Below are 14,988 nucleotides of genomic sequence, written 5' to 3'. Positions count from 1 at the left end.
CTAATTACGCACAATTCATTATACTTAACTTGGTTTTATTAGTGCCTTGGGGACAGTTGTCCCAATGGCAAATTTGTAGCTGGCGACATCTCTATGCGCACCTATTTTTTCTAAAGATCTTCAAAATTGCAGCTAATTCGAGACATCCATCAAGTTCCAGAGCTCAGTCGAGGCAGTATCTAGACTGAGCGCGTCCCGCTGCGCGTCGAACGGCAACAAGAGGTGCGGGGCGAAGTCTGAGTGACAGCACGGCGCGTCATGGGCTGACCCGACACGTGGCCGCACACGCTTGCCAGGCACACTCTAAAAACTAGGAAGGATATCGCAGGAGTGAAGCGGCCGGTTCACTCTTCAAAGCGTCGTTTTACTCTCGCAAAATGTCGAGGAGAGTGAAATGCATTGTTCACTCTTTCACCAAGGAGAGAGTGAAATGTGCTTTTCACTCTCCCCTTCAGAGAGAGAGTAGAATGCCCGTTCTACTCTTGCGGCAATAGAGAAGAAAACGTAGCTGCGGCGACTGGCCCAGACGTTCGGTTTCAGTCTTCCTCGCGCTTGTCGTCACGGTGTGTTTCGGTCGGGCTTGACAGCGGGGCCGCCCTTCGCTACGCTACCAAGGCGCAGGATTTCGATGTCGCCCGGATTTACCGTTGAAATTCGATGATAATAAATAACTCGAATTAGGCGCCATTTTCAGGGTTTAAAATAAAAGGAGGCTACATTGAAATGTGACTGCCTTCAATTTCGTCATATAAACAATGGCCCCTAAGCAACCAATGTAGAAGTTAATTACGACATTTTTGTGAATTTGTCTTCTGAATCTCACGTTATTAGCGGCAAAGCGTGTCCGCCTCGCCTAGGAACTCGTCCGCAAGAACGCCAACGTTCGCTGCGCTTGTAACCTTTTTTATATTAAAAGTATCAGTATCGTCTAAAAAAACACCTTGTATAACAACTATTCAAAGTGATCAGCCTGCCCGATGGTCCAGACTTGTGTCGCACTGTTTATCAAACCGCTTTGCTCTTGAGCTGAACGCAGCAAAGTTCTCTCGCGCATAAGCGCCACTCCCAATTTTCTTGTGCTCTGGCTTTCGCCTCGCCATCGCCTAGACTGCTTCTCGTCGAGCGGCCTCGCTTCACCGGCCAGTTACAAAAACGCCACTCACGTAACTGAAGCTTTTGTGAATAGGAACTTGGGGGGGGGGGGCACTGGACCCATATTCATTGATAAAGTAGTTCGCGTACGCTTGAGCGATCCTTAAAGGGACCCTAAACAGAAAAAAAAAATACTTCACCTGGATTCGTAAATAACCCTTCTACAACACCGAGTAACAGCGCTCTTCGAGAGGAGACGCCAGAGAAGTTGCGAAAAGGAAAGATGGGTTCAAGGAAAAATGGGTTCACGTACCAGCCCGCCGTGACGTCACAGATTTTGACGGAGTCTGGTTGGGTCTAAAAAAAATGGATTACAGCGTGATCTAAAAGAGCCAAAGTTTCAACATGGCAAGTTTCGGGTACCATTACCGAGTACTTTGAAATCTATGACGTCGAAATACTTTGAAATCCGTGACGTCACACTGACGTATTAGCGGCGCTGGGGCTTTGGCGCAAAATTCTCTAAACGGAACCTTCAACTTCGTTTTCTCTCCTAATATGTAACCTATTTTTGCGAAATTAACGGGAAAAAGGGAGCGTTCAATATATGCTACGTCTATAAGCAGATTTAATGTTTCTCTTTAGCGTCCCTTTAAGAACAGGCACCAGCGAATCGTGATGTCCAAACTGCAATACAGTGAAGGCAGTCAGCCAGAAAGTCTAAACGTTGGCCATTGAGGAACCGCTGTTCCGTAAGAAATGTTTTGAAAACAAGTGAGCTTTTGTAGCGAGAAAAGTACTCGCATCGTGCCTGTACTCTGCTTGCATATTGCCTGAATAATCTCAATCCTGCTTGTAACTCCGGGCCCGTGTTCGCAAAAAAGTTCGTACGCAATGCAGGAGTGGCGCGTAGGAATGGGCGCCAGCCAATGGCGATATAGCGAATGTGAATTCGACTGCAGGTGCCGAATTCTCACAGATTTTTTCTTAGTATGATGAAGCACTTGCTTATTATCTGGGCCGCTTTAGAAATAATATATCCGTGTTCCGGCCTCGTCCTATTCCCCTATTGGCCTTTCTGTTCCCGATCTCTAGTTCTCTGCTTCTCAATAAAGAACTCGCCATCTTTGTCTCCTTCGCGCTCGCAATTTGCCAGCGCTTGTTGCTGCGAATGGCAGTTGATTCCTGTTGAACACAATCTCCGATATCGAACGGTTCTAAGAATGAAATCACTGGCCCCCTGCGACACCTGCCCGAGACTAAGGGGACATTTGTGCGAGATGTGTTTGTTGCGGGAAAAAAATAGAAATTCGTTTCAAACATGCCCTGACCGATCGTGACAGCAAACGAAAGGCGTCCGCGAAGGATGAACAGAGCGCGTACCTTGGTGGGATCCGGTGCCCGCAATGCCTGAAATGTGGCGGGAAAGCGCCGTCTCTCTGGCGTATACATTCGCATTATGCGTAGAACTAGCATCTTCTTTTACGATGGCAAACGACTACAAGCAACAGATCGAAACGTCTAGCCTTTGCGAGTTTGCCTTGGTGATGACCCTAATGGCCGTGGCAAATAATCTGGCGCACAAGGGTCACAGTATCGCAGCAATTTAGTTCACGATAAACGAATTAGTGTTCGCGCGGAAAACGAAGAAAAATCCCGATCGACCACCAAAGTGCCTTATTGAGTACCAAAAAAAAAAAAAATAATGACGAGTGTGGTCCTCGTGGAATAGCCCGCAAGGAGCACTATAACTTAAGGTCACGAAAGAAACTGTCCAACGGCGGCGAGCTAATGCAGGAACAATAGGCGGGCCGTGCAGGCGACGACTGGATAATGTCATTAGCGCTGACAAATAGCACTGAACGTGCGATGGTTCCGTCCTCCTTAGCTGCTTGTCCTGTCCCCCTCCCCCCGCCCCCTGTCCCGCTGTCTTTTTTTTATTCTTTGTCATTATATTTTTTGCTACTCTTAAGCAAGCACGCCGGCGCTCTTAGGTTGCCTTCGGTCGCAGCATGGTCTTCCCTTCCTGTAACGCCACCTCTGCCCGTGCGGGCTCTTTTCTCTGTCCAGATCATTCCCCGCAAACCTAGCAGAGTGAGAAGTGAGGGCGAGCTTTGAGCCTGCAGGCGCAGCTACTTTCTGTACACGGGATGGCTATAGTCGGGCAAACCACACAGGTACGTGGATCGCTAGGAAGGACTCCAGCGAAATCAAAGAAAAAAAAAGCCATGAACGGTGCAGGCTCCCTTTTCCAACCTGCCTTCTCTCCTCATGCAACACGCACGAACGGCGCTTCCTTTCGCTTCCCTTCCAAACTTGCATGTTTGCCCAAGGATGAAAGAAAAAACGGAATCGACCGCACTGAAACACGATAATTTATGTGACACACGTTGTTGGCAGGCAACCAAAACGTGCGCAAAGTATATGTTTAACTTGTTCTCTCTTTCAGGGGACCCTTTTCGGCAAGCTATGTGTAGCGGCCACCATGTGCATCTTTTTTTTTTTCCCCTCCTACAGTTTCTTGAGCTCTCTGCAGCGCAAGTGGTGTCTGATCTTTCTGCAGGCGAACTTTGCATCCACATCGAGGTCTCAAATTGCCCCGGGCGAAGTGCGCCCTCGGTCTCGAGATAATGACTGTACGGTCGTCTCCATAGCTTTTGCCACCATAGCGGAAAGCTAAATGACGATTGCGCGCAATAAGCAAATGATGTTGTTCATCATTCAAGGGACTAACGGCTAGACAAAACAAGAAAGCAATCCTGATGTGTATGTTTTGCTTTTTTCGCTTAAAGAGCAAAATCTCAATGTGCCTTTCCCTTGGGTGCTTGCCTTCGCGGTCATTAAACATCGATGCACTGTGATTAGTACAAGCATAGGGCATAAATTATTACTAAAGATTAGAAATGCCGAATCATTATATCCGAACGCCTAGCGCAAAACGAGACAGCAAGCACAGCAAAATGAAGCACATTGCATGGATGAAAGATTAAAAATAAATAAATGAATAAATAAATAAATAAATAAATAAATAAATAAATAAATAAATAAATAAATAAATAAATAAATAAAGTGGGCTTTGTAACCAAGCATTATGTACAGAACGCGCGCGGCCAAATAGCCCTGGTTGGCCCGCAAGCCACAGTCCGTGCACGTAAACCACGAATTACTGTGCCTTCACAGTTACACATTTACAAAGTTTACTACAAAAATGTCGACTTTACCGTTGTTTTATGCTTCTTGGTGGAGGTTGTGTGTGCGGAGGATTCAACTCAAGCGCATAAATTCATCAGTTTTCAAAAAATGAAGCGCCAACGGTAACGGCACACAAAGAAGGAACAAAAGACAGGACAAAGCCTTACTTGCAACTGTTTATTGAAGTCAAAGGTGGCTGATTATAAACAGTTGCAAGTAGCGCCTTGTCCTGTCTTTTGTTCCTTCTTTGTGTGCCGTTACCGTTGGCGCTTAATTTTTTGAAAGCTATGCACCAACTAGCCCCACAACGTGTTTCACTCCAAATTGATCCGCAAAGTTTTTTTTTTTTTTTTACTATTAGGCAACAAACGTACGACGCACTGTTATTGCGCAATTATACTTTTATATGAACCTGCTTATCCGTGCTTTCGTTTCTGCTTCATAATTTCTCAACTATATCATGTAGAAATTAGTGCATTGCTTATATTAAATAACGGTGGTACATCTTTCACTGTATAATAAATCACTGTCGAAATGTTATCTTATTGTTTGGTGTAAATATATTGTGCACCACGAGCGTTTAACGTAAAGCTATTCGAAACACTCCTATTTCAATTCTGCAACCAGCCCTTCACGATTAGTCAAAGCATTTTTGGGCCACCCCCACTTCCCTTGTCTGTCAAGCGACGTCGCGGAAACTGCGATAGTTCCACATCTGATATGGCGTGTACACACTGATTATGCATGATTAAGCCTAACAAAAAAAAAAATATTTCTGGTTCGACGCTTTTTTGCCATTAGCCATCTGCAATTGGCTAAAAGTTGTCGGGCTGCGCCCACTTCGCCTTTCTTTCACACCACGTCACAAAACCGGGAAAACTCACAGCGTGGAAGTGACGCGTACGCGTCCAAGATGAATTAATGCGCCGAACAAAACCTTTTTTTTTCTGTATAGCCGTAGACTGCCCGGTTCCGAAAGGAATAGAAGATGGCTCCCCGCCGATCACTCAGGCACGGGCTACTCGCACCTGCCGGGGAGCATGATTGGCGCATAATAAACCTTTTTTGCGTGGCAGTATAACGTTCTCGAGCGCTTTTGACACGTATACGGCATCACTCTGCTAACTCTTGTTTGATGAGGATCCGTTTTAGCGGCATTCTTAACCTGTCGTTGCACGCCGCCGAGATTTTCGACCAGTCACTGCAAGCTAAGTAAAGGAAAGCGGGCCAATCGTAGACGTTGACGCACCCCTCGTCATCCGTTTATCCATAGCCACTGAGCTGGCTCGGACAAATTGAATCCCTCTCCACTTGAGTTTGCACCTCGCCTCTTGTCAGGCAATTAGATATGAAAAGCGGCTCAATGTAGGTAATGTTATTCGTTTTTACAGCAAACAAAGGTGACTTCCTTCAAACGAGGAGAGCGTTTGATTTTTGCTATTCAGGCAATGTTGCGGGACACCGCTCGGTGCTCGCGTCGGAGGTTACGTAAATTGGACGCCAGGAGATTGGAATAAAGCAGATTGGAATAGTTTTGCTGTAGAGGACGTTCTGTATTGTCTCTGAGGCCTCTGGGCTGTTGGCAGACACACATCCATCCATCCATCCATCCATCCATCCATCCATCCATCCATCCATCCATCCATCCATCCATCCATCCATCCATCCATCCATCCATCCATCCATCCATCCATCCATCCATCCATCCATCCATCCGTCCGTCCATCCGTCCGTCCATCCGTCCGTCCATCCGTCCGTCCATCCGTCCGTCCGTCCGTCCGTCCGTCCATCCATCCATCTATCTAATCTGGTGTACCTGCTAACTTCAGCCTGAGTTTAAAAATATGCGAATGCTTCGTAACTGGACATAACGAAGGTAATGTTGTTTGCCGTCGCTTGGAGATACTTAAATTATTTTTGTTCCGCCCAATCAGATAATTAGTCTTAATTAATTCATCAACTTCTCAAATATTATAATTAGATTAAGGTGTCAATGAAAAAAATGTACAGCAACATGAAAAACTCCCGAAACAGCTTTCTGTTGCTCAATACGAGCTACATAAGTGTTTTTCCGAGCTTGAAAGAAGCCCACGAACACACGCAAAGTACCTCGAGAGGCCAGTCGCGCTTGATATTTATGCTCATTTTAATAAAACAAGAAAACGCGCGCCTCTTTCATTTTAACAAATATTTCTTTTTTAGCGCCTTCGTTAGTTCCGCTGGTTTATGCGCTGCTAAAACGGTGGAGCGTGTTCCACAGGGCCGCCTAGCTGCGTTGGATGGAAGTATACTGTATAATGCCAGGTGGTATAATATCAAACAATATATATCAGAAGGAAGGAATGAAAACAAGAGGTGAAAGGCAGAGGGGTTAACTAGACTCAGTGTCCGGCTGGCTAATCTGCACAGGGGAGTGGTGTAAGGGCAGAAAAGATGACAAAACAAGAGAAGATTAAAAAGAAAGAACGCATCCGTTCGGCACACAATATAGTTTGTCGATCAGCCTCGTTGCTTAAAAAAAACAAAAAAAAACACACTAGCGCTTTTAAAGCAGCTGGAGCCGACGTCGGCTGGGACCATGGTCCAAGAATTCTCAGCTCCGTGAGGGGACGGTTATGAATCCTTTCGCGCGTGTTGCTGAGTACTTTTCTTTGTGCACTGAAACGACGACGATCACACATAAGGTGCGCTGTCGTTTCTCTGCACCCGCAATATTCACAATCTGGACTTGTGGCCATTCGGTTGAGTCAAGGGTACGCATTGGTAAAAGCTACTCCAAGCCATAGGTGACAGATGAGAGCTACCTCCCGTCGTGGTAAACCATATGGAAGACTCTAGATCAGGATCTAGGGAACAAAGGCGCTGGTTTTTAATGCCTGCCGAATTCCACTGGACCAAGATGAGCTCGCGAGCAAGCGCACGGAGCTTTCCCGCTGCGTCTGTTCTTGACAGGGGATAGCGACAAAATCGTCACTGGTATGTGAATATGGAGCGGGTACGTTTGCTCATTTCTGAAGATACCACAATGACTTGGCAACCATTGAAATACGGTGTCGTGTGCTTTCTCAAGTGCCCGATGGTAACTTTCACGTGTGTGCGGGACAAGTCGTTCGTAGGTTCCATGGCGTAATGCAGAGAGCGAACTCGGGGGGGGGGGGGGGGGGGGACCTTGGAATCGCAGAAGATGGAACATTTCTTAAACGTTTGCTGATGAATCTATTGAATCTCTGCACACAGAGCCGCAAGTACGACAGCCGTCATAGATGTCAAGTGCGATGTCCAGAATTTTACCACTGCAGATTTAGCTCGGACAAATACTGCAGCTGTTGAACTGGATTGGATGACCGACCACTCGGTGTAAACATGTAAGCGATCGCTGTGGACCTCATGTAATACCAATAATGGTGCCTTCTTCAGTGCTGCTGACGGTATTTGTGCCTTCTTCTTGATGCCTGGAATGGTAAGGTATACTCGAGGCGAATGCAGTGACCATGGCAACGAAGGCCATGCTTCTGGGACGTAATTCGATAGCAGCGATGCTCCGTGAGTAGTCACGGTACGGTTCAATCTCGTATGCGGCCTACTTGTTGGCAGGCAAGCCAGATGGTGAGACGGTGTCCTTGGGACATGTCGAATGTGCACTCTTAGAGCGTCTACTGCAATGTACGTTGCTAAAGTGTGGTCACGCGCTACGGCGATTGTGGCTGCTCTGAATTGCACACTTAGGGAGGCCGAGGCACATCCGTAGAACTTGGCCTTATATACTATGGAGTGTGCGAATGTTCATTTTACTAGTGCTTCCTAACAGGGGCAGGCTGTCTCTTAGGAAGCACATAAATAATGCATGTGACAGCTGTAGCATCAGTTGCAGAGATGCGCCCCAAGACTTTCCACTAACAAATTTGAATACATGGGCTATTGTAGCCAACCTCTTTTTCATGTATGAAATATGTGGCGTCCTAGACAAATCACGGTCGATGATGACTTCAAGAAAACGGAGCTTTGTTTCATAAACAATTATTTTTCGGTATATGCGTATAACATACGGACTCGTTGTTTTGTGTGTGAGTGAGACTAATCGGCAATTTTCTGAGGAGAGTTCCAGACCTTTGATTTGCTGGTAAGAAGACGTCTGTGAGACCACCTCCTACAGCCTCGCTCATATCTGCGGACATATCACGCTGGACGCCCAGATGCAGATATCCTCTGCATAGATGGTTATCTCGACCGTCCTTGGCAATGATCCAACGTAGCCCAATAGTGCTACGTTGAAGAGCGTGAGGCTTAACACTTCGCCTTGCGGCACACCTTTGCTAGTTTGATGGTGGGATCTCATTCAATCCTGTGTAAGCACGAAGAAAGATCTATCCTGTGAATCCAGCGCAGTGCACGGCCACCGATGCCCACATCAGTCAAAGCATCGAGGGTTACTTGGTGTGCTACATTATGATATTCGCGTTCGACATCAAAAACATCGCGACCGTAAATCCTTTCATGCTCTTTTGATGTTAGATAAAAGTTACCAAATTAAGCACGTTATCGATGGATCACCGACCACGCTGGAAGCCCGCCGTTGCATTCGGATATACCTCATGATGCACTAAGTACAATTCAAGACGTGTAAACCCCATCCTTTCCATTAGTTTCCCAACAAAACTGGCAAGAGCGATGGGACGGCACGATGCCAAATGTAATGGAGATTTAGAACTCTTAAAAAAAGTACTAGGTGGCTGACCTTCCCTTGACAAGGAATCAATCCTTCGTGCCTGGATTCATTGTATCTTTTCAAGAGTACACTGCGGGCTTTTTGTCCAAAGTTTCCAAGTGCCTTGTATGTTAGCCCGCTGGGCCCAGGCAATGATGCCTTCCTACAAGTCACCAGCACAGCTTCTAGCTCCTTCATAGAGAACATGAGATCCATCCAGGGGTCCTAGGAGGCCGCAACGTCACGTTATGTTGATGCAGGCAGTGACGGCAAGCCAGCAATTCTCGCGCAGAAGTCATCAGCGACGTCGATCTCACGTCGTCCTTGATACAGGGAAAGATACTTAAAAGGGTGGCGCTGTTGCCGAGATGATTGTAGGCCACGCAGAGATCTTCATATATGGGGCAGAGGCTTACAAGGATCCAAAGACTCGCAAAAGGATTTCCACTTTTGAGATTGTAACGTGCGATGCGGCGCTGGATTTTCTTTTGGATCCGCCTCATCTCCCTCAGATGGTGAATACGTTTTGTGTGCCTGTATCTTCTTTCTGCTCGTCGGCGAATCGCTCGAAGCCTTTCCAACTCACCCCCGTATTCTGTATTCTTTGTAGAAGATCTAAAAGTGAACATTGCCTCTTGCAATGCATTTCGAATCTGATTCTCTAGGAATGATGGGTGGCCTGGGCTTCGTCCAGCCTGTTCTGTGGAGGGCAGTAGGTAGATACTTGGCAACTCCCTTGATCTTCAAATAAGTAGGAACGTGATCACTGTTGGAGCACTGATCAGTTGGAGCACTTGAAGTCCGTTGCATGTCAAGTGTCAGAGCAATGTGACTCGGAACACCGTGGGCATATGCCTGGATTCTTACAAACAACACTCACGTCTCCAATTCTCTTACAATTCCGACACTGTAGGGGCTTGGGCACGAAAGGCCCTACCGTATGGTGAAAATGGCCGACCTTCACGTGCGATGGTACCTTTCAAGAGGAGATTCACGCAAGTTGATTTACCAATACGACCAGTTTGTATTATGGCAATGCTGCCTGTCGTTGTTTTGATAAAAATAGGCAGGTAACTGTCACAGCTTGAGAAATTGATGTTGTAAACCACGCCTGCAGTGTTTTCCAAGTTCTGTGGAATGTGGCAGCGCACTTTGAGGTCATCTAGCTGCGTAATTTTCATCAACGTATCCCAGGCGCTTCCGCTAGTAACATCGATAGCGAGGACCTTCTTGCATTTATTAATTCTGAGCCTCCAGATAGACAGAGGTGGCCTGTCTATTGAGTCGGTAGAGTGTCCGTAATACTCATTTACTTAAGCGGTTTTTGTAAGGTGCAACTATACAAACTCGAAATTCGTCCTATTTTCGACGTCACGTGAAAAAAACAAGGGCTGCGAAGCGACAAGTGTAATTATGTTCAGTGGGCACAATTCCTGTCCTTGAGCTGAATTACTCAGACAGGCGGACATAATTTGCAGAACTCTAACTGCACAATTGACTAATTACTAAAAATAACTAATTAAGCAACCAATTACCTTGTGGTACGTATTGCAATAGCGGAACGTGTCATCTACATGACGCAGGTTGAAAAAAAACGCTTTATTATTTTGATTGTTTATTTAATACATACATCGGACGTGAGGTCTATGTAGGAAGGGCACAATAAGCAAAACAATGAACAAAACGTAAACACAAAAATACAAAAGGGCAAATAGTATTGTCACAAAGCAAAGGGATTCCAATCATCGATGGTGCACGGAAGAAATTAATAGCTAAATTTGTTAGTTTGGCAAAATAAGGGGTTAAAGCATTTCTATGCTGAATTGGTCACATCTACGGGATTTATATACATTGTGGGGTCGTGTGCTAGTTGGTTATTGAGGAGCTGGTAAATAAATTGCAACCGTAATTTTGCCCTACGCAATTCAAGTAACGGAGTGTCATTAGACCTCATTAGTTCATTAGGACAGCCGAGGGTTGAAAATTTGTCCTGCATAAACCGAACAACAACCTGCCTTTGTGTTGCTCAAGGCTGTTTATGTTGCCCTGAGTGTACGGGTCCCAGGCAATGCATGGCGTGCTCGAGCTTTGGCCGAATTAGGCAATAATAAGCTAGGAGTTAGAGGGATGGTGAAGGCTCTTTAAGTTTGCATTTAAGAATAACACAATTTGCGAAAGGTGGAGGCAGTTATATTGTTAACTTGAAAGTACCAGGATAGGTTGCTTGACAGGGTGATGCCTAAATATTTGTAGTTAGTAACTTGTTTTAGTGGGGAAATATTCTGCGATCCAAGAAGCATGTAATTAGGGAATTTCGTCGTAGTTTTGAGCTTAAGTATTAGTTTATCGTGAGGCACCTTATCGAAAGCTTTACTAAAACCTAAAAAGGTTATATCAGTTTGGTTGTTATTATCAATAGGAGATGCAAGATAGTGAATTACGGTGACTAATTGCGTAACTGGGAGATCCTTTTCTAAAACCGCGTTGAGTGTTCGTTAAAAATCTATTCTATTAAAGAAACGAATTTGATGCTTTTTTGCAATAATGTGCTCATTTAGCTTACAGCAAGCTCACGTTAGTGAGATTAGACGATAATTTTCTAAAAAAAAGGACAGTTGATCGGCCTTCTTAAAAATAGGTCCCACAGTCATTCTGTCTTCCAGTCATCCGGTAATTTTGAACACGAAAGGGAAGCACGAAACACGATAACCAGGTATGTTGCGAGAGGATCAGCGCATCGCTGCTTATCGCCGGAATGGCTGTCATATCACCTTATTTCGTCATACTTTAACCACTGAACGGAGATTAAGCGCTACGGAGAAGCCAGCGGCATAATATAGGTGCCGATATTTTCTATTCCGTCCAAACAAGTCAGCCAGCGGATCAAGCGTGAGCACTCCACTGACGTTTTCTGCTCGCGGTGTTCGCATGGCATGCGATGGAGTGCGGCGTCAAAAAATAGTGAAATGGTTTTCGCATGTTGACAAAGGAAGCGGCCGTACAGCAGCATATTTACGCCGCTTATAGAACAACTGTTGCCTCTTTTTTTTTCAACCTGACGGAACCTTGCCCTTTTTCATTCGTTGTTGTGCTCGGCGTACCCAACCAAAATGTCGCTCTTTCTTTTTTTGTTCCTTCACAACACCTCCCAACCACTCCCTCCTTCGTGTCCACAGGAGCGCTTCAAGCGCGAGTTCGCGACTCGCTGCACCTGCGGTGGCCATCGCTACAAGCCGCCCAAGAGCCGCTTCGCCTCGTACGAGCAGGAAGACAACAACTCGACCATCATAGTGTCCATGCGGCACTCGTTCCGGCTCAGCTTCAAGAACTCGTCGCCGCTCAAGGCGAGCACGCAGGTGTGACGGAGCCACCGGCGCATTCTGACCGGCTCGCTTGAATCGGCGAAGATAACGAGACGGGACCACGGCGTTCCCGGCTCTCCTGCGCTACCTCCAGCGGCGCTGACTGAATCCGCGTGCAACCCCAGCCCGACGAGCGCAGCGCCGACGCACAGTTGCGCCACCCCAAAGACGACCGCACGCCGTGGATCAGACGGTCGTGCCCCACCGATTTTCCTCGACACTGAACTTGAGCCCTGGTGCTGCACTGAGAAAGAAAGAAAAAATAATAAGTGCCCTGCCTGCTCCACTGACGCGTCACAGGTGTTGCAATGTGCACATTGATTTTGTCTGCGCGCGTGCGAGTATGCGTGTGTGTGTGCGTGAGCGCGTGCGTGTGTTCCACCTGTGACACCCGTTTAGTCGCTGGTGTAGAGACGCAGCGAGGGATGTCGGGCTACAGTGAGTTCAGGGCGTGCCGGGAAAACGTACCCAGTGCGTGTTAAAGCAGTATTGCGGTCCTCATGGTGCCGAGTTGAAGTTGTATAAGAGGTTTGACGTCTGCGTTTACACTGTCGAATGACGTGTGGCACCAAGAGTCGTTGATATTTGCGAGCTTTGAGAGTGCAAGAACTCTAACGGTTGTCTTTCACGAATGTTTTTTTTTTCCACCTGTTGTCTTGCTTTCTGCTTTCTTTTTCGGTGCTCGCTGGGTGAGGAAGAGACCACGCGTTTGACCGACTATCGCCGTGCGTGTGACAAGACCAGGCACAAAAACCAACACATGCCTCTTCAGATAGACCAAAGTGTGCGCTTACGGCGCTTTGTAACGTGGCCCCGTCGCAAAGCGCCGAGAGTAGTTATCACCCCACTATCGTATACTTGAACCGCAGTTGTAGTGTACGTCAATGTAAAGGCTGGTAACGTTGTCCGTGTGCTTACACCAGCTCTGAAAAACATTGAGCATACTAAATGTAAAGTCTACAGTACGCGGTGTTCATGTGGATGTGTTTGTGTTCAATTTAAGGTTTTTAACCATGACGGAAGTGTGTGCGTTGTACTTACAAAAGGAAAGAGTCGAGTGACAAAAGGCTCAGTGAATCCCGTCTATTTTTGAAGGACGCGTTATCTTACGGACTAATCGTTACGTGTACTGCCTCAGATTTGCTACGTGATTTCTTCCTTACGCGTCTTTACCTTCTTCTTGCACTTATCTTCTCTATCAGCCTTTATACAAACTGCTGGCTGCAGTGCATCCGTACCAACATGCCCTGCTGTCATCTCTACCAGCCGCAGTTTTATGGCTTCTGCCATGACTCTTCATTGTTGTAAAGATGCCAGTGCGACCGCGGTTTCAGCTCGGCTAACGTCAAAAGCCTCAGTGACCTCTCTTCACTTTTACAGCATATCGCTTAAGGCACTTCACTCCCATTACCAGGCAATTGCGAACGGGAAAGCCTCCATGACAGTGTTGATACAGGGTGCAATTACACTCCAGTAACTGGAGCTTTCAGCGTGAGCCCGTATAGACCGCTCTCAAACAGTAATAGCAACCTGAAATGTTAACTGCCGTGTTAAAAATGTCAAACTGCCGCCACTGTATACACGTTCCTGGTGGTTTCCTCAAGTGTCCTCCTCTTTTTTTCCTCTCAATTTAGGCCGAGTACGCGCATGTAACTCGCTGCGGTGGCTTAGCGGCTATATGTGTTGCACTGCTAAGCATGAGGTCCCGCAATCAAATCCCGGCCGCGGCGGCCGCATTTCGATGGGGGCGAAATGCGAAAACGCCCGTGTCCCGTGCATTGGGGGCGCGGTAAAGATCCCCTGGTGGTCAAAATTAATCCGGAGTACCCCGCTATGGCGTGCCTTATAATCAAATAGTGGTTTTGGCCCGTAAAACCCCAGAATTCAATTGACGTGATTGAGAGGAAAGTGGCGCACGGTTATTATCGCAACAGTTGGTACAAATCCGAATTTACAGCGCTTCTAGGGAGCAGCCATGTTTTGTCGGAAGCTGAAAAAAAAACGAAAAAACAACTGCTATAACGCTCAGGCGTTCCTATTGCATGCTTGCTGCCAGTGTTCGCTCGGCATGGCTGTGACGTTAGCTGCCCCGTCATGAAATTGCCAGCCTATAGCGCGGACCGCGTCGACAGCTGACGACTTTGGTTGAGATTAAGTGTGCGTGCTTTATACAGATGTGCAAGAGTAACGGATTCTGGGATGTTATTCTGGACATCGTGAAATTCCGCCATATTGTCGAATTAGTCGTCTTCTCAACCCTGATTGGCCAAAGGGACTTGCTTCGGCCTCTCTGATTGGCCCAAAAGTCTGCTACAGCCTCGCTGACCGGCTCAAGATGCTGTCATTGCAGAACTTGACAACCTGGACGAATTCCAAGATCTCTAGAATAGCCCCCCTGGTATTTGCTATAATATTTCGTAGTGTGAATGAGAAAGACAGGACGCGTATTCTATGACGCAACGTGAAGCACATCATGCCCAATCTAATTCAGTGCAGCGAGCATTTCGCTGACGTTGCAACGTGATCCTATCACAATAAAGCCAGATAAACAACGACACGTTAAAATAACGCCGATGGGAAGCGAGCCCACCCATCGGCTGGTTCTTTCGTCGCAATCGTTCCCTCTGGCTTACCAAA

General features: G+C 46.7%; 1 protein-coding gene across 3 annotated transcripts in view; it reads left to right on the top strand.

Moving 5' to 3' along the window:
• The window catches only part of LOC135906417 (RYamide receptor-like), a 296,851-nt gene extending 282,866 nt beyond the window's left edge, over positions 1-13,985 (top strand). Inside the window, exons 4-5 of one of the 3 annotated variants that reach the window (XR_010565714.2) lie at positions 3,163-3,269; positions 12,166-12,301. Coding sequence is in view for 1 of the 3 variants with exons in the window: in XM_065437804.2 (XP_065293876.1) it covers positions 12,166-12,351 (186 nt within the window). In the remaining 2 variants the exon portion in view is untranslated. Of the gene's footprint in view, positions 1-3,162; positions 3,270-3,541; positions 3,558-12,165 lie in introns of those variants that run through there. The other 2 variants (XR_011515280.1, XM_065437804.2) reach the window with 2 other exon arrangements.
• The last annotated feature ends 1,003 nt before the right edge of the window (positions 13,986-14,988 follow it).

The sequence above is a fragment of the Dermacentor albipictus genome, chromosome 1 (assembly GCF_038994185.2).
Source record: "Dermacentor albipictus isolate Rhodes 1998 colony chromosome 1, USDA_Dalb.pri_finalv2, whole genome shotgun sequence".
Taxonomy (NCBI): Eukaryota; Metazoa; Arthropoda; class Arachnida; order Ixodida; family Ixodidae; genus Dermacentor; species Dermacentor albipictus.
This window is presented reverse-complemented; position numbering and strand designations above follow the sequence as displayed.